This window comes from Dasypus novemcinctus, chromosome 4 (assembly GCF_030445035.2).
Source record: "Dasypus novemcinctus isolate mDasNov1 chromosome 4, mDasNov1.1.hap2, whole genome shotgun sequence".
Classification (NCBI taxonomy): Eukaryota; Metazoa; Chordata; class Mammalia; order Cingulata; family Dasypodidae; genus Dasypus; species Dasypus novemcinctus.
In genome coordinates this window covers 71,236,315-71,262,609 of record NC_080676.1, presented here as the reverse complement: position 1 = coordinate 71,262,609, position 26,295 = coordinate 71,236,315, and the positions used below count along the sequence as shown (strand labels likewise).

Sequence of the window (26,295 nt, the reverse complement as noted above, 5' to 3'; positions counted from 1 at the left end):
AAAATGGAGACTGCTTCTGGCCTCTTTCCCATATGAACAGATTCAAACTTTTGCTGTACTTAGAACTGGACTTTAGCCAGCAGAATATACTAATCAGTAGCCAAAGTCAGTGCAAGTGCTGGACTGAGTGCCCTATTCATGAATCTTTTTTGCAGATGGGCAACCTACTCTTTCCATTCTTATAGGGATGTTGTAGGATGCTCTTCTGGTCTCCTGAGTCCCCCAAACAGATGATAAGGTAGCTTTTGGCTGATTACTGACTATACTGTAGGATGAGCTGACTCTTGGAACTCCCTTCTCTGCCAGGATCTTTTCCCGTGGCCAACCGTAGTCCCTGTGCATCCTACTTTTAGTAATTCTCATTTTGGATTCAAATTAGCACTCCTTAGTGGCTCATTTTCTGCCACACATTTCCAACATTTTGAATCTATAAAGATTGTCAGGATATGTTAATAAAAATTTTCAAGGACTTCTTGAAATTATTAAACTCATCAAATTATTAAAAACATCAGTCAAATCAGCTATTGTTTAAAGCCAATAACTAGCTTTAACCAATTTGCAAGTTGAGACTTATTTCTGTTAAACTTTTGAATTCTACTTTTAGCTCATAAACTCAGGCAAAAATGTTGTGGGAAACTGGCTTACCTGTTCCCTATTTGTTGCACTTGTCCCCAGTTATTGTAAACATTGCTGTACTGAAGAGGAGCAGCTGCTTTGGAGTTCCTAATAAATATGATGCAGAAACTAGGGCCAAAGCTCTCAGTTCCAGAAGCTGCAAGCTGCCTGATTCCATCCTTGGTTCTTCTCTCGTGTTTCTCTTTGTCCTTTATTTCTGTAAGTTCTGTGTTACCTTCCCTTCGAGCGAACCTATTGCTGAGCTGATTCTCAACACAAAATTCTTTCTTTTAATAGCTAGGACACTTTTATTAAAAAGTGTTGAACGATAGAGAGAGATACTCTCATACCATTACTTTACAAAATTCTGAAAACATTAAACTAATTGGCTTGGATTTTTAAAGATTGATTACTCATTTTGATAACATTTCACCTGGAATTTGTATCTACATGCAGACTTTTATATATTAGAGATACATTGTGAAATAATGTATTTATTAGAGCTTCAGAGTTTCTGAATGAATTCTTAATGTAAAGCCTTTCTATCTTGATGTCATTGTGGATGCACTAGTAATGGATGCACAACCTTAAGTTTCCATGTTATCGTTTTGTTTCTTTTATAATTTTCCTTTAGCATTTTGAGTATTTCATCTTTGCTACTTTATAAAATAACCACTGGTCTTCCAAGATGATCTTCTATTCAGGGATTTTTAACTACTGCTGTTATCTTGAGCACACATTTCTAAAGTGTAGAATCATCATTCTTTTAAAAAACTTTTTGATACAATAGTCTTCTGGTGTAATGATTATTTCTGTGTTTATCTGGCATGCCATCAAATGCATCTGTTAATTTTATTATTCAAATGTGGTACCTTTTCTGTTTTCTTTGCTTTCTTTGGAAACTACATATATAGTTCTGACATTTTTTTGGCAGGTCTGTATATTGAGCAATTCTGTAATTGTATGTAGCATTCTTGCTCTTACATTTAAATGGACTGCTTTGTAACTAGCTTCTTGATCTAATATAAGTGGTCTCATAAAAGAATTTTGTTTCTTATGCTGCATTTGCAGAGGCTTAAAATACAAATCTTTTTCTATGTGAAATGGATATTTTCTGGTGAAGTTCTGCATGATTTGGTTGGTACCATTGCTTTTTTTTTTTTTTTTTTTTTTAAAGATTTATTTATTTTATTTAATTTCCCCCCCTCCCTGGTTGTCTGTTCTTGGTGTCTGTTTGCTGCGTCTTGTTTCTTTGTCCGCTTCTGTTGTCATCAGCGGCACCCGCTTCTGTTGTCGTCAGCGGCACGGGAAGTGTGGGCGGCGCCATTCCTGGGCAGGCTGCTCTTTCTTTTCACGCTGGGCGGCTCTCCTCACGGGCGCACTCCTTGCGCGTGGGGCTCCCCTACGCGGGGGCACCCTTGCGTGGCACGGCACTCCTTGCGCGCATCAGCACTGCGCATGGCCAGCTCCACACGGGTCAAGGAGGCCCGGGGTTTGAACCGCGGACCTCCCATATGGTAGACGGACGCCCTAACCACTGGGCCAAAGTCCGTTTCCCGGTACCATTGCTTTTTAAAATAACTCATTAAGGGAAGCGGACTTGGCCCAATGGATAGGGCATCCTACCACATGGGAGGTCTGCGGTTTAAATCCCGGGCCTCCTCGACCCATGTGGAACTGGCCCATGTGCAGTGCTGATGCGTGCAAGGAGTGCCATGCCATGCAGGGGTGTCCCTCGCATAGGGAGCCCCACACGCAAGGAGTGTGCCCCCTAAGGAAAGCTGCCCAGCGCGAAAGAAAAGTGCAGCCTGCCCAAGAATGGCGCTCCACACACGGAGAGCTGACACAACAACAAAAAGAAACACAGATTCCTGGTGCCACTGATAAGGATAGAAGTGGTCACAGAAGAACACACAGTGAATGGACACAGAGAGCAGACAACTTGGGGGGGGGAGGAAGGGGAGAGAAATAAAAAAAAATAAAAATAAAAAGTCCATTTAAAAAATAAAAGAACTCATTAGTATAGAGATACTTAGATTGAGGAAGAGAATTTTGGACTGTTGTGTTTGTCTTTTGCTTATAATAACTTTCTAACTTTAAAAAGTTGTCTATTATGATGAGAAAATCAGTAGAAAGTAAATCTATTTAAATATGAAGTACAATAGAATGTGTCTTAAGGTTCAGAAATTGATTATATATAATACATGCACACATGGATATATTTAATTTTCTGCATTCTAAAAATGTTTTAAAACAAATTGTATTGAAATATAAAAATTATATATTTAGTAAACAAAATTGAAAATATTCTTTTTAAATTTTTTTATTCCCTCCCTTTGCGGCTTTTGCTTGCTGTTTGCTCTCTGTGTCCATTTGCTGTGTGTTCTTCTGTGTGTCTGTATTTATTTTCATTTTTATTTATTTATTCCCCCCTTGCGGCTTGCTTATTGTCTGCTCTCTGTGTCCATTCACTGCATGCTCTTCTGTGTTTTTACTTGTCTCCTTTTTGTTGTGTCACCTTGTTGAGTCGGCTCTCTGCCGTGCTTGTGGGCCGGGTGGTACTCCGTGGCTCTCCCGCAGTGTGCAGGTAAGCCTGCCTTCACAAGGAGGCCCTGGGACTTGAACCCAGGGCCTCCCATATGGTAGACCAGAGCCCAACTGATTGAGCCACAGCCACTTCCTGAAAATATTCATTTTTAATTCAACAAATACTGTCCTCAGATATGGTCAGAAAATCAGATTTTCAGAATATTTTAGAATCTGTTAAAGCCCATTTAAAATGATTTAATTATGTACATTTAATTTCATCTTAAGAAATAAATGCTTTTTTTTTTTTTAAGGTTTCTTTTTCTCCCCTTCCCTGCCCCTACCCCCAGTTGTCTGTTCTCTGTGTCCATTCACTGTGTGTTCTTCTGTGCCCATTTGTATTCTTTGTCAGTAGCACTGGGAAACTGCATCTCTTTTTTGTTGCCTCAGCTCTCCGTGTGTGTGGTGCCACCCTGGGCAGGCTGCACTTTTTTGTGCTGGCGGCTTCCTTATGGGTTTCCTTGCACGTGGGGCTCCTCTATGGGAGGGGACACCCTTGCATGGCATGGCATTTCTTGAGCACATCAGCACTGCGCGTGAACGCATCACAGGGGTCAGGAGGCCCTGGGTTTGAACCCTGGACCTCCCATGTGGTAGGCTGATGTTCTATCTGTTGAGCCAAATCCACTTCCCTAAATGCTTTTTAATATTTAAGAATAAAATGTAAAATGAAATTTCATCAAGAGTCAGTCTTATTAATTATCATCAAAAGCCAGTATTAAATAAATATCAGTAACAGCTGAAAAATAACATTTTCTGTGTTCTTTTTAACTGACTTCAACATTGATCTTTATTATTTCCTTCCTTCTGTTTATTTTGGGTTTATTACTTTGAAATTAACACATACAGGAAAAAAAATAGTTTTGTTTTCTCTCTGGAAGTAAATCAACAGATTTTGAAACCCTGTACTAAATCCAGATTATGTGTGTTGTTTAGGACAGAACATAAGTAAAATTTCAGAGAAATTTAATAGTAAATTTCAGAGAAATTTAAATTGTGATAAATTTAAATAGTAAAATTTAGTAAATTTTAATAGTAAAATTTCAGAGAAATTTAAATTGTGATACTGCTTGTAAAAAAGAAAAAAGCAATGAATAAGGTTGTTTTCTTTTTAATTAGTTGGAGGATACAGGATTTTTTTTTTTTTGAATATTGGGTTTTGTGAAAGTATGTTCATCTGACATCTGTTTCAAATTCTGAATGACGTATATCTGTAAATTATGTAAGTACTTGGAATTCCCTTGATAAACGCAGTGAAATTTACCACACACAAAGATATCAAGAGTAAAATATGTGCCCATCATTTGAGCAAGGTAATATATTGTCTTGAGGAATCAAATTTTGTTCCTGTCTTTCATCTTCACAATTCTTAATATAGAGGACTAAATAATGTTTATTTGAATTCAAAAGATGAAGCATTTAAATACCCAGGTTTTCTCAAATGAGTAACCTCTTACTAAGATATAAGAGAGTTCTAAAGTTGCTTTTCACTTAGTGTGCTTTGATATATTGGAGTAAGAATTATCTGTTGTGGATGGAAAGGAATTTTCATATTACTTTTTTTAAGGTTGTCTTCCAAAGACAGAACTAAAATCAAGGAAATAAGTTGAGCCACTGTTTGCACCTTCTATTTAAATATTAAAGCAGATTTTTTTCCTCTGTAAATAGAAGCAGTTTTATTTTTAGACAGATAAAATTTGCTTAAAATTTACATTTTCTGAACAATTTTCTAATCATTTAATGTTATATTATATCTTTTAGATCCTGTTTGACCAAACTCAGAGATCAATTAAGGCACAACTGCAGAACTTTGTTAAAGAGTAAGTCAATTGTAGTGAAGAGAGGGGAAAACAACTAGTACAAATCACATCTGGGAATTGGTTTCTTTTGGAAGGATTTTTTTCTTTTTGCTTTTGTACATTGCATTTCTTCCTGAATTACATCGTGCTTCATGTCTTTCAGTGAATCCTTTATACCATGGAATTTGTCTTTAGGATACCTATGTAGGGTTAAGAAAATGAAGTGCATGCTTTCCTTACATATGATCCTTTTGTGTCACATCATACTTTCTATGTGAAATAAAATGAAACTAGAAATTTTTTAAAAATCTGGGCTTTTCAAGGTAGGGACCCTAGTTTTCCTTTTCTGCCTTAATGATTGAGTTTTTCTCTTTTAATTACTGACTGAGAATACATAAAAATAAGAAAACATAAAGTTGATTATGGCATAGTGTTCAGGATAAATTACAGTCTTTATTATCTGTAAGTAATGTCAGATCTCATTAATGTAATATTTTAGTAGGTTAGAATTTGTTGTCCTGAAGGTGTTATCGCTCAGATGGTTTATATAATACTTCATGATATAATAATAACATTCCACTGAGAGTGTGCTTGTAGACATTTTAATGTGAAACATTGAAATTTATGACTTTTAAAAAGAGTTTAAAGTCTTTCATACATATTTATGTAATTTTTCTTCAAGTTATTTTGGCTAGTTCCTTGGTAGAAAAAGTAAAAGCAAAGGGGTATTATGTAGATCATTAATGAATAAAAATTTTAAGATTTTTAGACTGTTGAAATTGATAGTTACCCTTTACTAACATAACAATTCTTTCAGGAAAGAGATTTGTGTTGTGTATGCCCATGCGTGCATGCATGAATGAGTATTTATGTCCTTTGACCAGTGCTTTCCCCAAACAAGAAATGGTTAAATTATTGTTTCTTATGATGTTACCTGTAGATCACCCATACCAGTAAAGCCAAGGGTGTGTCTTAATAAAAAAAAAAGATATCTAGGATTTATCTCAGAGACTAATGAATTGTAATCTCTGGAACAAGGGCCTTGGAATTTGTATCCTAAATAAATTTAGATAAATTCTATACCGTCATTCTTACGTATGTTACTCTTCAAAAGTCACTTGGCTAAGTGGTGGTACCTGTCTCTAGGGAAGAAAAAAGCTTTGTGTTTTTATGCTCCTATAATTTTAATTTGATCATTTATTTTCACCTTAAATTTTATAGATATAAATAATAAAATGTTAGCTTACTGTGTTGAGGTTAATATATAATTGAGAAGCTACAGCTTTTAGCTGGAAGAATTAGTAAAGGCCAGTGCAAGTTTAAACAAATGGAAGAATATAATTCAATTCTAAATATTATTTTGCTAATGTTTTTGATCAAGAAAGTTTTATGAAAATTTCACTAAGTTCATACTTTTTAGAGATCTTAGAAAATTCAAAGATGCCAAGAAGCAATTTGAAAAAGTAAGTGAAGAGAAAGAAAATGCGTTGGTGAAAAATGCTCAAGTACAAAGAAATAAACAGCATGAAGTTGAAGAAGCCACAAACATTCTGACAGCAACAAGAAAATGTTTCCGACATATAGCACTTGACTATGTACTTCAGGTATATTTATTATATATTCTCAGAAAAAAAAACGCTTGCTAAATCGGCTGTTACTTTTGAGTGATGATCTAAAAAGAATAAGTATTCCTTTTTTCTTTGATTATAAAGTTTACACTTGATCCTCTCTGAAAATTTTTACCTATGTTTGTCTATGTGTATATATCCCGTGTGTCTGGTTCTACTTTCTTCCTCTTTTCACTTATCATTTAGTTTCCTCCATTATAATGCTTTAAAAATCATCATATTTAATTGTGATATAATGTAGTTGCTATACCAATTTATATTTGATTAGCAGGAAATTATACTATATCCAGTTATTACTGGCAATTAGTGAAAATACAATTTTCATTAATTGTAAGTGATAACAACTTTGTATACCAATCTTTTGATTATTTAGATTCTTAGAGGTAGAATTACCTGATAAAGTTACATGGAGTTCTAAGGCTCAGTGCATTGCCAAATGAGAAATATTTCAATAAATATTGTTCTCATTCTCATTAGGTGCTGCTTTTAAAAACTACTGATCTGTGTGTTTTGATCTCTATGCATAGCTTAATGATCTTATGATCCAAATGTACAGATGAAACTAGTTTGAATATGATGGATCTCCAAAGGAATATGGGACACATGAAAAATGAAGCATTCTTTTTTCAACATTATTTTACATGAGCTATTTATGTATATTATGTGTTACTATATCATGGGAGTTTAGAGCTTTAAAACCTTTAAAGCTTAGAGAATTATCCTTGTCTTTTTACAAAACCATAGTTGAGTTCCCAGAAATTTTTGCCTTAATCATGATCAGAATATTTCTTAAAGAAAACATAAGTAGCCATATGTAAAAATTGCTTACATAATTTTTCAAAACCTTAGAAAATAAATTTTAATTATTTTTCTATTAAGTTCCTGTTTATTAGGTGGGAAGTTAACATTTTACAAAAGAAGGTGCATTCCATTTATCCATGAAAGGCTTCAAGAATGGAGAAGTCTGTATTTCCTATCACCTGTTCTTCACATTTACCCCACTTCCTGCTGCAGTTATGAGTACTCAGTCCCCCACCCCTTCCTACTGAAATGGCTCATGCTAAAGTTTTACTCATTTGTTAGAAATATTTTTAGTATTTAAACTGACTTAACCATTCTGTTTCAATGAAGTGGTAGACCATATTTTCCTTCTTGAAACATACTTCTTTCTTGATTTATCTGAAACTACTTTTATGTCTTCCTCTTAACTTCTCATTTCTTTTCAGTTTCTGATTTGTGCTTTTCTCCTTTGTCTACTTTTTTAATATCTTTCCTTAGGGATCCATCTTTGATCCTATTTTTCCCTTACTCTATGATTTCCCTGATAGTCCTACCATTCCCCTTACTTGAATTATTGCCTATACATAGATGACAAAATCTTTGTCTCTTGTAGAGGTGCCTCAGCCTTATTGAGAACGAATATGGAATTTGCCTTCTTCCAGAACTGCTACTTTTTCTGTATGCCCTTATCTGACTGAATGATTTCACTATCTTTCTGAATTATTCTAGCTGAAAATGGGAGAATTATATCAGATAATCTCCTGATTCTCAGCTTCTACCTCTAGTCACCAAAATGCCTTAAACTTTCCTCTGATGTGCCACTTAAAGCTGTTTTTTTTCCTCAATCCTTGTACTTGATACAGTCCTAATTCCAGGCCCTGTTGTTTCTTGACTAGAGTATTAATATAATCTCATTAATTTGATCCACTTTGCATTGATTTTACCTGCCTATCACCCATTCATTCTTTATTCTGAAGCCATGGTTACTCATACGTCTCTAGGCAGAACAAATCATTTTTGTCTCTGCCTCTTCTATGTTTCCATAGTGTTGTTATACACATTGCTATTAGAGCACTTATCACATTTATTGTAATTATTTATTCATATATCTTTTCCACTCTAGATTGTGCTTGAAAATAGATAATAAATGTTTATTGAAAGAATAAATGCTTTAATGTTATAAATTTTGAGGGGTATGACTAAAATATTCATCATTTTCAAACTTACACAAAAATTATTCACTTCCTTTGGTATCCATCCCATTTTCTAAGTTAGTCCCTATCCTACCACCCTGCCACAAAGAACTATTACCTTATTTGTTTGATTTTTCTAATAAGAACTCTTGTGTCATTCTTACTATTGTGACCAGAGTATCTATTTTAGAGACTAGAAAATAATAAATATCCAAATGTTTAAAGTTTGTCATGTTTCACCTACTTTAAATATATGAATTTACTTTTTTATTCAGAAATTTAAATGTTGCTTTTCATTACCAAACAGAAAAAAAGACATATAAAGCAGAGGTATTTTAAGTATTTTCAGAGTTTGAATAATAGATTATTTGCAGCCTCTGCTTTTACTTAAGGCATTGAAAGTTAATATTCTAGGCCAGAAATGCATTAAAAACTAATGCTTAATTTAAAAAGTTGTTTTGATTTTTCTTGGTCTTTTTTTTTTTTTTCTGGTCAGTACTATAAAATTACTTAAAGAGAATTCAGTGGGAGGGACATATTAAAAGGGCAGGTATTCTGTAATCTTTTGACAGTGTTAGCAAAGAATGAACAAATCTTCTCTTGGAAAAAAACATACATTTCTTTTCAAATCCTAGAGTTGGGAGAGATTCCATAAATCCATCAAAGGCAAATCTCAATTTACTGATCTTAAATATTTATTTAAGATCTATTAATTTATTTAAGTATTTATTGACTATTTAGTATGTCTCACTCAGGGAATAAAGCTAGGAATAAGAAAAAAGACCCTGATTTTATGGAGCTTACACTTTAAGTGGGCAATTGACACAAATAAATAAGAAAATACAAAGTAGTAATAAATGCTGTAAAGAAAATAAACAAGATTGAGTGCTAGAGAGTACATGCAGGGCTATTGGGCAGTTTAAACCTTTGTGAGGAGATGGTATTAAAGCTGAAACCTGCCAGGTTAGAAGATAACCTTATGCTGATATGAGCAGAAGAGAAAGGACAGAGAGAGAACAGCCAGGACAAAGGCTTTGAGGTAGGAGCAGTCTTGGGGTGTGGTTAGTGCACAAAGAGAAAGGAGGAAAGTGGTAGAAAACTAGGTATGCTAGGACCATATCAATAAGGGCCTTGCAGTTCATGGTAAGAAGTTTGCATTTCATTCTAGGAATAATGGGACCCTGTTGGGGAATTTTAAGCTGGAGGTACCAAGATCTTATTTATATGTTAAAAAAGATCACTCTGATTGCTGTGTAGAGTTTGGATTATAGGGAATAAAGAGTGGAAGCAGGGAAACGGACTTTGGCCCAGTGGTTAGGGCGTCCGTCTACCATATGGGAGGTCCGCGGTTCAAACCCCGGGCCTCCTTGACCTGTGTGGAGCTGGCCATGCGCAGTGCTGATGCCCGCAAGGAGTGCAGTGCCACGCAAGGGTGTCCCCCGCGTGGGGGAGCCCCCACGCGCAAGGAGTGCGCCCGTGAGGAAAGCCGCCCAGCGTGAAAAGAAAGAGCAGCCTGCCCAGGAATGGCGCCGCCCACACTTCCTGTGCCGCTGACGACAACAGAAGCGGACAAAGAAACAAAAACAGACAAAGAAACAAGACGCAACAAATAGACACCAAGAACAGACAACCAGGGGAGAGGGGGAAATTAAATAAATAAATAAATCTTTAAAAAAAAACAAAAAAACGAAAAAACGAGTGGAAGCAGAGAGACCAGTTATTAGACTATTGGAACAGCTTAGAAAAGATGTAATGGTGGTTGGTGATAGTAGTAAAAGATAAATTCTTGCACTGTCTTAAAACAATTTTCAACTGTTTTGATGAGCTGTTTTTAGCTAAGGAAGGTGAGGGAAAAAGGGAATTTTAAGAAGTTCAAATGTCAAAATAGTTCCATCACTACAGTGTTATAATTTAAATAACCAGTTTTTTTTAAGCCCCCAAATGGATAAGAATTTCATTGCTATTCTTATCTTAGTTATGTGCAAAAAAGCAGATTGAAGGACAAAAAAAACCTGCACTTCGTTTTTATTTGCTGTTCTGGAAAAGTGTTGAACAACTTTTATAATATTGCGTTATGGATTAATTTTTAAAATAATGCATGGGTGACTAACCAAGTGTTATTTTCCTTCAGATTAATGTTCTTCAATCAAAAAGGAGATCAGAAATCCTAAAATCAGTAAGATATTTGTTGAAATAAAGTTTTAAATGTTTAATATGAAATAAACAGTACATATTTATTCAAGTGTTAAGGAGCAGCAGCTAATATATATATTCAAGATGTATAATTGTTTTTCTTACTAATCTTAATTTGCACTTCATTTACATCACTTAACCACTTTTTGTCTCCTTCATAGTACAGTTGTTTATATATTTCATCTTTTAATACACTGTGGGCTCCTTACGGGTAGACTTTGTGCTGTTCCATTTTTATCTTCCATTATTCTAGTAGGATGCTTTACAGGTATTAGATGCTCACTGATATTTGGAGAACTACTGAAAATGGTTGATTTTAGCATGTCAGAATTTTTTTTTTTTAATTTATTTTTCTCCCCTTCTCCCTCATTGTCTGCTCTCTGTGTTCCTTCGCTGTGTGTTCTGTGTCCACTTGCACCCTCGGTGGCAATCGGGAAACTGCGTCTCTTTTTTGTTGTTGTTGTGTCATCTTGCTGCGTCAGCTCTCCGTGTGTGAGGTGCCACTCCTGGGCAGGCTGCGCTTTTTCCACATGGGGTGGCTTTCTTGCAGGGCATACTCCTTGTGTGTGGGGCACCCCCACACGGGGGCACCCCTGCTTGGCACAGCACTCCTTGCGTGCAGCAGCTCTGTACAGGGGCCAGCTCACCATACGGGTCAGGAGGCCCTGGGTCTCGAACTCTGGACCCTCCCATATGGAAGGTAGACGCTCTACCAGTTGAGCCACGTCTGCTTCCCTGTCAGAATATTTTAAGATTTGTTTTTATAAAAAGAAAATGCTATTAATGCTGTAAAATGTTTCACATTTCTCCTCAACTATTTGCTTTTAAGAAATTTTCTCCTGAACCCTTTTCAAAGTATTTGCATTTTTCTCTGTAATTTTTTTTACTTATTTGGGCATCTAAAATATTTGTGATTGAGGACTTATGTGAAAAAATATCATTTGGAGAATTTTTTCTTAGGGTTGATGATGTATCAGCCTTTTAGTTGATTCTGTAGTGTATATTTAGAAAACAAATGGAATGAAATTTGGGGATCATTTTTTTCCCCCTCAAGCTTCTATATCCATGGCATACCCATAATTTTTTTATTTGCCCATTTTCACCTTAAAGCTTAGAAGGTCGTAGGTATGGGATGGTAGGTATGATGTCTCATTCTTTATATTCTGGGGAAATCTAGAAATAATTTCTGCTTTCTGAGTTTTATTCACTGTGATTATTCCCACCTCCACTCCAACCCCCCAAAAGCTATGCTTAAATTCCTTTTGCTCTTTGGCCCTGCCTTGCTTTTTCTAAATTCATTTATATTCATGTTATAGCCACTCTTATTTTTAAAAAATTAATATGTATCCTCCCCTTCTCCCCAGATTGACAGTAATGTATATTAATTGTAGGGAAAAATAAAACGTATGAATATCCTACTACCGAGAGAACCACAGTTGATACCTTGGGCATGTATCTTCTGTTCTTTGTTTTGTGTGTGTTTGGGTTTGTGTGTGAATGACTGTATGTTACCATGTTTATGTGCCTTTTAAAATTGAATTTAATTTTTTAAAAACAAAATAGGGATCATTCCTCATTGCATTTCATAACTTTCTCTACTAATATACTGCAAAATCACACTATGACATTAAGCATTTGTTTTTAATGATAACTTTTGTTTCTGAGTAGAATTCTACCACATGAACATACCAGAATGGGCAAGCTTTTTCTTTTTAAGGGCCAGATAGTAAATATGTTAGGCCTTCAAGGCCATACAATATCTGTTGAAACTGTCCAGCCCTGCCATTATAGTGAAAAAGCAGCCAGGACAATAGGCTCTGTTCTAATAAAACTTTGTTTATGGACATGGAAACTTGAATTTCATAATTACACACATCATGTAATAATATTCTTTTTTTTCTTTCAGCCATTTAAAAATGTAAAAGCCATTCTTTCATAGGTTTCTGGCCCCTTGAATATATTATAAATTAAATACTTCTGTTAAAGGATATTTAAGTAATTTCGTGTTTTTTGTTTCACACTAAAAATAGTATTGTGATGATCTTCATAATGAATTATCTGATTATTTCCTTAGAATAGAGTCATAGGCAAGGGATTACTCAGTGAAAGGATTTAAATGTTTATTAAGGCTTTTGATAATTATTGTTGAATTTCAAGCTTACATAATGCTTTACATTTCCACTAACTGTGTAAGAGAACAAATGTTTCTCTACACTTTTACCAACATTGAGAATAATAATTTCTCACCACCCTACCTCCAATTTGGTAGATAGAAAATTTGATCTTACAGTTCAATTTTGTATTTTTTAATAATTTTTTTATTCTAGTAACATACGTACAACTTGAAATTTCCACCTTTAGCCACATTTAAATGTATAATTCAGTGTTGTTACTCACATTCACAGTTTGTGCTACCTCATTACCTCCATCCATTACCAAACTTTTCCATCACTACGAACAGAAATTCTATACAATTTATTATTTGTTTAGTATACGCTGTACTTAACATTTTTATTTTATCATAGCTACTAACCTTCTCGTCCTTCTACCCGCCCTCCTTCCCTCTTTTCCTTCCTGCTTACAATTTATTGGTTTTTATTATATTTACAAAGTTGTGCCATATCATCAGGAACCATTTCCAGAATTATCTTTTTATTTATTTATTTAATAATACATTCTTTTTTTTTAAAGATACATAAATCACAAAAAAATGTTACATTAAACAGAATTATCTTTTTGTGAATTTTCTCTTGTTATCTTTGTTTTTTATTTAAATGGTTCTTGTTGAAAAAAATTTCGTTGGCTATTCTTGAATATTAAGTGCTTCATGACCTATTTTCAATTTTAGAGGAGTTAACAGATGTCTTTTCTTACTAAAAATAACATGGATAATTAGAGGATTCTTTTAGTATTATGAACTTAATTATATAATTTCTTCACACATAAAAACAGCCAACAAAAATAGGTTGATTTCTCTCTCAAAGTAAAGGAAAACTTGGGGAAAAAAATCTCAATGCATTTAATAACATTTTTGGATTTGTAGAATGAGTATCAAGAAGACTCCATGTTGGCAAAGTCTGTTGATTCATTTTATTTTAGTATCATGAGGAAAAAAATGAGCATTCCCCTACTTCAGGTTGTGCTTGGAGATGTAGTAGGTTGTAAAGCATTTTGTGATTGTTTTATTTTGTGAGCTTTATATTTCTCCTTATTTTTATGTTTTATTTGCAATTGAAGGTTTGCTAGTGAGTTTGGTTGAAGGAACCCATAGATATTCTATAATGAATCTAATAAGATAATGAAGCTATTGAAAGTTTGATTATTTGAATTATTACTATGTAAAGTTTGATCATCTATATAAATCATTAAGATTTGGGGCATCGTTAAATTTTAAACCTATTGGGATTTAAAAAAATAAAATTAATTTTCTTTATATTTACAAATATTTTTGAAATACTTTTTTAAGAAAAATGACTCAGTTTAATTTTAAGTAGGCTTTACACTTTGGGCTCCTGTGAAATAATTTTTAAATAGGATCAGAATTTTAAAAAATTCTAAAATATCTAGGAATCGATTTTAAAATGATAATTTTTTTTTTCTTATTAGATGTTATCCTTTATGTATGCCCATTTGGCCTTCTTTCATCAGGGATATGATCTATTTAGTGAACTTGGGCCCTATATGAAGGATCTTGGTACACAGGTAATGTTTGATCTTACTTTTTGATTCTTCATATTAAAACTTCTATGTTTTTGAAACTTAAATGAAGTATATTGGGAGATTTATATTTCATTTTATTTAATGAAGAACTTTCATATATGGAAGATTTATGAGTTAAATGTGCAACCAAAAATGAAATTAAAGGTAAAAAATAACTTGGTTATACATAGTATTTGAGGATACTGAAAAGTTTAAAAATAAAGTTTCTCTTTTACAGTATAAATTGCTGGATTTATTTTTAAATTTCTTATATTTGGCTGATTGATTTAATACTCTAATTGGTTATTCATTTGATTTATGGTTTTTAATTCCTAAGGTTCTAAAATTCTAGGGAAGGTTTTCATTTTATTTCACATAAATTTAATTATGTTCAAATTATTTTTGATATCCGATCATAACTTTTTATTGATTGGTTCTGGGAATAGTGTCCTTTGCTGATTGGTTAGCTTTCTGGATTTAATAGTGTCAAGTTTTAGATGATTGATGATTTTCTTTCTCAGGATGGTTCAGGTTGAGTGGCAGTTGGAGCTACTGACCCAGAGTTTGTGGGCAAGTGGGGGAGGCATGATACTCAGGGCATATGCTACAGATAAAGAGAGTATATGCTGTTTTCTGATCCCATAGAATGTATAATCCATTGGAAGAAACCAAAAGGTCACCACACTTTTAATCTCTGTGCTTAGTGCTAAGTATGGGTATATCAGTTTGGATTAGGTTTATTTGTAGGTGAGAGAAAAACAAAAATAATAGTAATTTCCACAAGATAGAATTTTATTTCCCCTTTGGAAAGTCAAAGACATGGCATAATAGTTAGTTGGTCAACAGGGATCCAGGCTTATTATAGTTCAAAATGTTACTCACGCTCCTATCATCCTCAAATTCCAACTGTTGGAAGGAGGGAAAGGGGTTAGAAGGGCTTATCTCCTTTCTTTATGAATATTTATTGGAAATGCTCATACCACTTCTCTATACATTACAATGGCCAGTGCATAAGGGAAAGGTGACACTAGCTTCAGGAAAACTGGCAAATAGAATTGATGTTGGTAGCCATGTGGTGTGTTTGAATTTAGGGATTCTATTCTTAAGGAAGAAGGGGAGAATGGATATTGGGTGTAGTAGTTTTCTGCCACATAGAGGAGGGGCAAGGTGTTTGTTGTAAGAATACAAAGATAGGCATCATAACCTTCCTAGACTCTAGGTACTTCCCATTTATGTATCAAATGCTAGATTGTACCTTCAACTCACATTGAATGTAATTTAAATAAAACAATTTGCTTTGAATTGCAGTTGACTAGTTGAAATAACTGCATATTTTTAGACATTTACTAATTTTGCAGGCCCTTCAAAGCCTTCTAAGGTCCCATGCCTTTAGTGCCTAGTGGCTAATATGGACTTATTGGGAAAGGCATGGAAGCCTTCTCAGAGGAAGCTGAGCTGAGAAGGATGGAGGGTGATTAGCAAATTCTGTCTGTATGAAGTGTAAAATTTGAGGTAGGAACTGAAAAGAGAGGAGGCTGACTAAGTTGATCTGGAGCCAGCATGCAACATAAGAGATAAGAAGTTTGGATTTTACCTCAAGAGCTATGAGAAGCCTTTAAAAGTTTTAAGCTAGGGAATGACATGATCATATTTGTACTTTAGGAAGATGATTCTGTTTGGAGAATAGATTGAATAGGAACAAAACTTAGACTTAGAAAGACCGCATAGGATGTTCTTTCAGTAAGTCAGTTAGGAGACAGTGGCGTCTGGAACTATGGTAATAGCAATAGAGATGGAGAGAAATAATAACTTGAAGGCTAGTTAAGGTGTAGCAAATTTAGGATGAGAGGGGCATTATGAGTTTGGGTTTAAACATGTCGATTTTTGAGGGCATGGCATCCAAGTAGATATATCTGGAGTTCAAGAAAGAGATAAAAAGCAAAGGAATCAGAAGCATAAAATTGCTGAGAGTGATGGATTCGACCCAGGGAGCAAGACTAGGCATCTCACAGTTGTGTAAAATTTTAACATGGTTGCCTGGATACCTGTACCTAAAAATATTTTGATACTGTAAGTTAATGCTAAGATCCTCTGTTGGTGAGTAAGAAAGAGAAGCTGACTTGGAACAGGGCCCTAAGAAGCACCTATTTTTAAGAGACTCCTCCTACAGCACTTCAATCTGAATGAATGAATACTATTTATATGCCAATCAGTTATAGGTTTTAAAAGCCGTGGACTTAAGTTTATTCCACTAATTATGTTTAAGAAAATACTGAGTACATAAACATTCCTAGTGCGGCATGTACTAGTCATTCATTAAATCAATGTTACATGTCACAAAGGTATATATGAATTATATCCTAAAGTAGAGTAGTATAGTTGTCATCTAAATCAAATACTTTGTAACAGTGGTTGTTTGTTTCTTTTCAGTGAAAGTGTTTTCTTTTGGTACATTACTATGCTTCAGTAATATTAGGATTCTGTGACCAGAATTATTCCCCTTTAGGAAAAAAAAAAAACACCATTTGTGGTAGAGGGTGAATGAAGGATCAATTTTTCTTTTTTTTTTTGATTTGTGGGGCCAGGGATTGAACCTGGGACCCATATGTTGGAAGCCAGCATTCAACCATGGAGCCATTTCAGCTTCCCTGAGTTGGTTGGTTTTTTCCCACCTTCATTTGTTTGCTTGTTGTTTGTGTTTGTTTTAAGGAGGCAAAGGGAACTGAACCTGGGACCTCCCATTTGGGAAGCAAGTGCTCAATCACTTGGGTCACATCTGTTCCCCAAATTGTTTTTTAAAAATGCTTTTCCAACTTAGTGAGTTTTTTTTTTTTGTCTGTTGCTGTTTTGTTTTGTTTTTGTTTATTTTTTCCCAACTTAGTTTTTAAAGAATATCACTTAAAACTTTTGGACACTTTTTCTCCCTTACTCCTGCTGATACTTACATTTTTATTTTTCATTTATCAAACAAGTACTAATTAGTTAAGAGGTGATGGGAATTCAAAGATGAAAATAAGACATACATCACAGTCTAGAAGAGAACCACATCATGAAGTATATAATCACTCAAATGTTTATTATTCCAGAAAAAAAGAAGTTCCAGAATAATTTCTCATCACATAATATAGAAAATCAGATAGTTATTTTCTTATGAAAAGCAAAACTTTTCTAATGGAAAAGAGCAGATAGAAATGGGGTTTGATGATTTCATTAACTTTTCTTTAAAGAAGAAAGTATCTCAAAAATTGGTGCTTTTTTACCTTGATTTTATGAATGATTTTTTAATGCTTTTCTTTTATCTGTGAGTTATTTTTTTCTACCTCTTACCTGTTTTGTGTGTTTTTTTAAAATTTTTAATAATATCAATATAGGGAAGCTATCTTGAAAACATAAAGTATGTTGAAGGTATTTGTTACAAGGAACTTGTGAGAATTGGTCATACTAGCTGCTACTTTTTGCTGTTGGAAAAAAATCACCAGTTTATTTTGTTTGTAGCTTTGGTTGTGACTGCCAGAATTTACTAAATGGGAAAACAGGCAACTTAAACTAGACTCATTTTCCTTATTCAGGGACTGAATATATCATCATTGTGTTATATTTGAAGAAACCTCCTGTCACCTATGCTTTGGCACCCTAACTGTTCTTGAAACGTTTTTCTTAGAGGAGATTTTAAAGACCTTTTCATAGAGGATTTATTACTATGAAAATAGGAACTTTGACTTCAAAATGGTAGCCAAATGCCTCTTTAAGTAAACTCAAAGTTGATGGACTTATTGCTATGTTTATCTGTGAAGTGACTTGGGAGCATAATTTTAAAAATTAACCATACTTATTTTTTCTTTGATTTTTAAGTCTGTACAGTTTTCTCCTCTTTTACCTTTCTAGTTGGATCGATTGGTTGTTGATGCAGCAAAGGAGAAAAGAGAGATGGAGCAAAAACATTCCACCATTCAACAAAAGGTACCCAAGGGGAAATGTTAATGGAGATTAATTTCCATTTTATGCAATTATTTGGTCATTGATTTTAGCAAGGTAACATTAGAACTTTGTGTTGGAACAAGTTCTTTATGAGTTGCTTTAATAAATTGTATAGATAAGTTCCTCTCTTTGTGAAAAGTAAAATAATTTTCATATGTTAAAGTATATATTTTATTATTCTTTCAGATCACATGTACTTGTAAGCCATACTTTTGAACCAGTTTATGAAAATGTCAGTCTTTTGGTCTTAACTAAGTTGTAAGTGGCTTCTAGTTAAGACTTCAAAACCCTATTAATAGTTTCAGGTAGGCTACCACCCAGCCACTGAAAAGTTTGTGTGTGAAGGACTGAGTACCTTAGGGTCAGTGCAGTAGCTTGGTATTATGGACTTTCCAGTCGCAGTCCCTTTTGGCAGTGGTGGGCACACTCCCCCCGCCCCCCACCCCCATCACGCCTTGATCCTGAAACTTCGGTTTTCATGGAAAACATTTTGTTTAGATTTGTATAAACCTAGATAGACTAACAGTTGAAAAAATGTTTTTAAAAATGAGAACTTAAATATTAAACCAGTTATTATTTCTGCATGCTAAAAGATTGGGAATGATACACTTAGAATGTAACCTAATAAGTAATATTTTATCTCATATAATTAGTGATTTTTAAAAATACACTACTCTGAAAATAGAAGGAGAGAGTTAGAGGTCAAATGTAATAATACTACAAAGATGGGACATCTGGCATTGCTTAAGGAATTCTGTTCTCTTGGTGTTGAACACTCAAATCAACTTTCGTTATGGCTTATTTAGAATTTAAAATACCAGTAAACTAGATCTCTTATAGAATATGCATCAGTGGAACAAAATGAAAAGGAAGACAGTAATAGCAGTAAGGAATATTTTATTTGTGGTGGGTTATTAATAGTCAAAGAGAAAGTGTGTTAAAAAAAAAAAGAGGGAAACGGACTTGGCCCAGTGGTTAGGGCGTCCGTCTACCACATGGGAGGTCCGCGGTTCAAACCCCGGGCCTCCTTGACCCGTGTGGAGCTGGCCCACGCGCAGTGCTGATGCGCGCAAGGAGTGCCCGGCCACGCAGGGGTGTCCCCTGCGTAGGGGAGCCCCACGCGCAAGGAGTGTGCCCCGTAAGGAGAGCCGCCCAGCGTGAAAGAAAGTGCAGCCTGCCCAGGAATGGCACCGCCCACACTTCCCCTGCCGCTGCCGACAACAGAAGCGGACAAAGAAACAAGACGCAGTGAACAGACACAGAGAGCAGACAACCGGGGGAGGGGGGGAATTAAATAAAAATAAATAAATCTTTAAAAAAAAAAAAAGATTTTCTACCACACCATCTTTAGATTAGCTACTTCTGAGTTATAGTCAGATGAGAATAACTCCATATTTTCTTATGTCTTAAGTAAAGTTAGATTCACTTTTGATTGGGTAACTTGCTTTAATCACATGACAATTGAAAGATTGTTAAAAATGTGAAGCTATCATTCCTAATTTTAAAAATAATGATATTTGTAGATGTGAATATCTGCTTAAATTGAATTGTTTAATGAATGTTATACACCTTTTATACTTTACTCTATATACCTGAAGGCTTGATTTTGATTTGCGTGTTGCATTGAAGGTTCAAAACTAATATGGTTCATAAAAATCAAAGTTTAACTTAACTTGATTTTAAACTATACTTGTTTACATCAAAGAAGGAAATGCTATTTTTGCTCATCATGAACACTTACCTTTTTCTGCCCTTAAATGCTGACACAAGGCTGCATTACAGGTAAAAAAAAAAATACAGTTAACTAATAATTAAGGGAAAACAAATATGTATAATGTAATTAAGTTTTTCAAGAATTATTATTAATTGAAGAAATAGTGATGCTATAAACATTCTTATTCGTGCCTTTTGGATATGTACAAACATTTCTGATGAATTTATACTCAGGAATGAAACTGCTAAGTTATATGATTTATAAATGTTTAGCACAGATAGGTAATGCTCAACTTTTTCAGTGTTACAACATTCCTGGCAGCACTGTGTGAGAATTGCCATTATTCTTTGCCACCATATCATGATGGGAGAATTTAAATATTTTGCCAATCTGTTGGATATATATTGACATTTTATTGCTTTTGAAATATGTACATCTTTAATATTTGTACTTCAATAATGACCAATGACCTTGACTAACTTTTACTATGTCTACTACTCGTTTGTATATTCTCTTGTGAAATGTGTGTTAGTGTTTCTCCTATTTTTCTATTAGGTTGCCTAGCTAATTGTTAATATATGTGTTGTAAATATCTTCTCCTGTTCTCTGGCTACTCCTCACCCCTGCATGCACATGCACGTACACATACAATCAATTTTTAAAATGATTTATCAATCTTTATGTTTTGTATGCATCGTGTCTAGAGAAATTTTCCCCAATCCCAAGATTTTGAAGATATCTCCTTTATTATCTTTTAATATAGGAGATAGCAATCCTGTTTAAACTATTCCAAAAAATTGTAAGAGGGGAAATTACCCAACACATTTTATGAAGTCAACATCACCCTAATACCAAAGCCAGATAAAGATACTACAAGAAAAGAAAATTACAGACCAGTCTCTCTCTCTCTCTCTAATGTACATAGATGCAAAAATTCTCAACAAAATACTTGCAAATCAAATCCCAACAGCACATTAAAAGAATTATGCACCATGATCAAGTGGGTTTAATTCCTGATATGGAAGTTTGGTTCAACAAAAGAAAATCAATTAATGTAGTATACCACATTAGCAAATCAAAGGAAAAAATACTACATGATCATCTCAGTGATGTGGAAAAGGCATTTGACAAAATCCAGCATCCTTTCTTGATAAAAACATTTCAAAATACAGGTATAGAAGGAAAGGTCCTCAACATAATAAAGGGCTGATATGAAAATCCCACTGCTAACATTGTACTTAATGAAGAGAGGTTGAAAGATTTCTCTTTAAGATCAGGAACAAGACAAGAATGCCCACTGTCACTACTGTTATAGAACATTGTGCTAGAAGTTCTAGCTTGAATGATTAGGTAAGAAAAAGAAATAAAAGGCATCTAAACTAGAACAAAGAGGAAGTAAAACTATATGATTGTATATTTAGAAAACTAAAAAATGTCTGTAAGAAAGCTATTTGAACTAATAAACAAGTTCAGCAAAGTGGCATACAAGATCAACATGGAAAAATAAGTAATGTTTTTGTAGACCTGGTAATAAACAATTTGAGGAGGAAATCAAGGAAAAAATTCCATTTACAATAACACCAAAAAGACTCAAATAAGAATCAATTTAACCAAAGATATATTAGGACCTATATTCAGAAAAACTACAACACACTGCTAAAAGAAATCAAAGACTTAAACAAATAGAAACATATTTCTGTGTTCATGGATTGGAAGACTAAATATCGTGAAGGTGTCATTTCTATCTAAACTGATATACAGAATCTACACAATCTCTTTGTTTCCTTTTTGGTTTTCTTTTTCGGTGTTCTACCATTCTAGTTGTTCTATCTGTTGATATGAGTAGTGTGTTGAAACCTCCAACTATTTTTATAGAGACGTCTCCTTTCCCTTTCAATTTTGCCACAGATTGCCTCATGTATTTAGTGTACCCTGGTTAGGTGCATAGATATTTATGACTGATGTCTCTTTTATTAATATAATGTGGCCTTCTGCATCTCTTACCACCTTTTTGCATTTAATGTCTGTTTTGTCTGACACCAGTATAGCTACCCCTGCTCTCTTTTGGTTTACTATTTGGGTGAAATACCTTTCACTTTCAGTCTATTTGCATCCGTGGGTCTAAGATGAGTCTCCTGCAGAGAGCATATGTATGGCTCCTGCTTCCTTATTCATTCTTTCAGCGTATGTCTTTTGATTGGGGAGTTTACTCCGTTAACGTTCAATGTTATTACTATAAAGGCATGAATTATTTCAGCTTTGGTTTTCATATGCGTATCTTATTTTTGTCCATCTTTTTACCTTTTTGGTTACCCTTTCTGATAGTTTTCACTTTTACACTCTCCTCCGAGCTTCTCTTTTTTTCTTTCCTGGCTGCAGAACTTTCTTTAGTGTTTCCTGCAGAAGTGGATTCTTGTTTATGAATTCTCTTTACTTTCTCTTTATCTGAGAATATATTGAACTTACCATCATATTTGAAGGATAGTTTTGCCAGATAAAGAAGTCTCAGCTGATGCAGTTTTTCTCTTTCCATACCTTATTATAGCATACTACCGCCTTCTTGCCTCCGTGGTTTTTGAAGAGAAATCTGTACTCTTCTTATTGGATGTTCCTCATATGTGATTTTTTGGTTTTCCTTTCTACTTTCAGAATTTTTTCTTTATCTTTGGCATTCTGGTAATTATGTGTCCTGGGGTAGGTCTATTTGGATATTCTAATGGGACTACACTGTGCTTCCCGGACATGTATATTCACATCTTTCATGAGAGTTGGGAAATTTTCAGCCATAATTTCCTCAAATACTCCTGCCCCCTTTCCCCTCTCTTTTCCCATGATACTTAGATGTTGGTACACTTCATGCTATCATTCAACTCTTGAGCCCCTGCTCAATTTTTTCCATTCTTTTCTCTTATTTTGAATTTCAGGTGTTTTGTCCTCTACATTGCCGATTCTTTTTTTCAGGCTTTTAAAACTGCCATCATGTGTCTCTGTTGTTTTTTTACTCTCACTTACTGTGTTTTTCATTCCCATAAACTCTGTGATTTTTCAATCCACAGTTTCAGATTGTTCTTTGTGCTCACCAATGTCTTCCTAATGGCTTTTAAAAAAAAAACACACATCAATTTATTGATTCATATTAAGAAAGCATAAATCCATCCAAAGTGTACTATCAGTAGCATTTGGTATAATCACATATTTGTGCATTCATCACTCTAGTCATTTTTAGAGCATTTTCATTATTCCAGTAATAATAATATACTAAAAACAAAAACCAAACAGACAAAATTCTAATCTCTCTATGCTTCCCCTTCCGTTTAGAGCTGTTATTCTCTTTCCTTCTTTCTTGTTTATTGTATATATATTTTGTAAAAACAGTCTTATATATGCAATATCACCCACATTCATATTTTACGTGAAGTATCACTATATTATACTCTCATGTTACATTTTTTAGCTTTCCTTCTAGTAATATAAATGTCCTTAAGCTTTCCCTTTCAGCCACTGTCTTATATATATAAAAAGCTCTGCTAATAACAAACAGCATGCTTTCACCATTTCCATTTATTTCCAAAGCTTTGCCAATAACCTTTTAAACAATTCTAAACAGATTAACCATCAGCTTTCTATTCTTTATCCTCCTCCTATTTTCTGGTGACCCATACTCAAGTTACTAACTCCATTAGTTTACACAATTTATTTAGTTCATAATAGCACAATCATACAGGATTTGTCCTTTGTGTCTGGCTTGCTTCACTCAATGTAATGTCCTCCAGGTTCATCTTTGTTGTCACATGCTTCATGACTTCATTTCTTCTTACTGCTACCTTTCTTGAGTGTACACCACTATTTGTTTATCCATTCATCAGTTGATTGACACCTGGGTTGTTTCCAATTTTTGGCTATTGTGAATAACACCACTGCGAACATCGGTGTGCAGATGTCTATTCGTGTCACTGCTCTCAGTTCTTCTGCATATAAACCTAGCAATGGAATTGCTGTCTATATTCAGCTTCTTTAGGAACTGCCAAACAATCTGCCATAGTGGCTATACCATTCTACATTCCCACCAAAGTGCATAAATATTCCTATCTTTCCACATCTTCTCCAACATTTATAGTTTTCCAAGTTTTTAATAGCGGCCACTCTAATAGGTATGAAATGATACCTCATGTAGTTTTAATTTGCATTTCTCTAACCGCTAGTGATATTGAACATTTTTTATGTGTTTCTTCTTCATTTGTATTTCTTCTTTGGACAGTTGTTTTTTCAAGTCTTTAGCCCATTTTTTAATCAGATAGTTTCTTTTTATTGTTGACTTGCGTGATCTCTTTATAAACATGAATATTAAACCATAACCGGATATGTGATTGCCAAATATTTTCCCATTGAGTCTGCTGCTTTTTCATTTTGACAGAGTTGTTTGAGATGCAAAAATGTTTAATTTTGAGGAGGTTCCATTTATCTGTTTTTGTCTTTAATTTATGCTTTGGGCATAAGGTTTAAGAAACTACTGCCTAACCACAGGATCTTGAAGATATGTTCCTCCATTTTCTTTTAGGATTTTTATGTTTGTTGCTTTTATATTTATTTCCTTAAACCATTTTGAGTTAATTTTTGTATAAGGTATGATATAGGGGTCCTCTTTCTTTCTTTTAGATATAGCTGTCCAGTTCTCCCAGCACCATTTTTTAATAGACTGTTCTGACCCAGCTGGTGGGCTTAACAGCCTTGTCAAAAATCACTTGAGGGAAGCAGACTTGGCCCAGTGGATAGGGCGTCCACCTACCACATGGGAGGTCTGCAGTTCAAACCCTGGGTCTCTTTGACCTGTGTGGAGCTGGCCCATGCACAGCACTGATGTGCGCAAGGAGTGCCGTGCCTCACAGGGGTGTCCCCCACGTAGGGAAGCCCCATGCGCAAGGAGTGCACCCTGTACGGAGAGCTGCCCAGCACGAAAGAAAGTGCAGCCTGCCCAGGAATGTCACCGCACACAATGAGAGCTGACACAACAAGATGACACAACAAAAAGAAACACAGATTCCCAGTGCTGCTGATAAGGATAGAAGCGGTCACAGAAGAACACACAGCGAATGAACACAGAGAGCAGACAACTGGGGGGGCCGGCGAAGGGGAGAGAAAAAAAAATCTTAAAAAGAAAATCACTTGACTAGAGAGGCAAGGGCCCATTTCTGAGTTCTTGATTCTATTCCATTGGTGAATCTGTCTTTATGTCAGTACTATGCAGTTTAACCACTGTAACTTAAGTCACATGCTTTAAACTCAGGAAGTGAGATTCCTCAAAATTCTTTTTTAAGGCAGTGTTAACTATTCGGGGCCCCTTAGTCTTCCAAATAAATCTGATTATTGACTTTTCCATATCTGCTGAAAAGGCTGTTAGAATTTTTATTGGTATTGCATTGAATCTGTAAATCAGTTTGGGTAGAATTGACATCTTAATGATGTTTACACTTCTGATCCATGAACATGGAATGTCCTTCCATTTATTTAAGTTCTCTTCAGTTTCTTTTAGCAATGTTTTGTAGTTTTCTAAATACAGGTCCTTTATGTCCTTGGTTAAGTTTATTCCTAAATATTTTATTGTTTTTAGTCACTATTATAAATGGAATTTCCCCCCTGATTTCCTCCTCAGATTGCTCATCAATAGTGTATAGAAACACTGCTGAATTTTGAGTATTAATCTTGTATCCTGCCATTTTGCTAAACGTGTCTTTTAGTTCTAGTAGCTTTGTTGTGGATTTTTCAGGATTTTCTAAACATAAGATCATATCATCAGCGAACAGTGAAAGTTTTACTTCTTCTTTCCCTATTTGGGTGTCCTTTATTTCTTTAGCCTAATTGCTCTAGCTAGTACTTTTAGCACAGTAACGAATAATAATGGTGACAGTGGGCATCCTTTTCTTGTTCCTGATCTCAGAGGGAAAGCTTTTAGTCTTCCGCTGTTGAGTACAATGCTTGCTGTAGGTTTTTCATATGTGCACTTTGCTGTATTGAGAAAGCTTCCTTCTGTTTCTTTATTTTGGAGTGTTTTGAACAAGAAAGGATGCTGTATTTTGTCAAATGCCTTTTCTGCCTCAATTGAGAGGACCATG

The 26,295-nt window shown here is 34.6% G+C and overlaps 1 protein-coding gene across 5 annotated transcripts in view; it reads left to right on the top strand.

Moving 5' to 3' along the window:
- ACAP2 (ArfGAP with coiled-coil, ankyrin repeat and PH domains 2) overlaps positions 1–26,295 on the top strand; it is a 171,614-nt gene that overhangs the window by 90,700 nt on the left and 54,619 nt on the right. For all 5 annotated transcript variants that reach the window (XM_004465909.4, XM_023590996.3, XM_071214694.1 and 2 more), the window contains 5 exons: positions 4,963–5,021; positions 6,421–6,604; positions 10,733–10,777; positions 14,401–14,496; positions 18,379–18,453. In XM_004465909.4, coding sequence (XP_004465966.1) covers positions 4,963–5,021; positions 6,421–6,604; positions 10,733–10,777; positions 14,401–14,496; positions 18,379–18,453 — 459 coding nt within the window. The remainder of the gene's footprint in view (positions 1–4,962; positions 5,022–6,420; positions 6,605–10,732; positions 10,778–14,400; positions 14,497–18,378; positions 18,454–26,295) is intronic.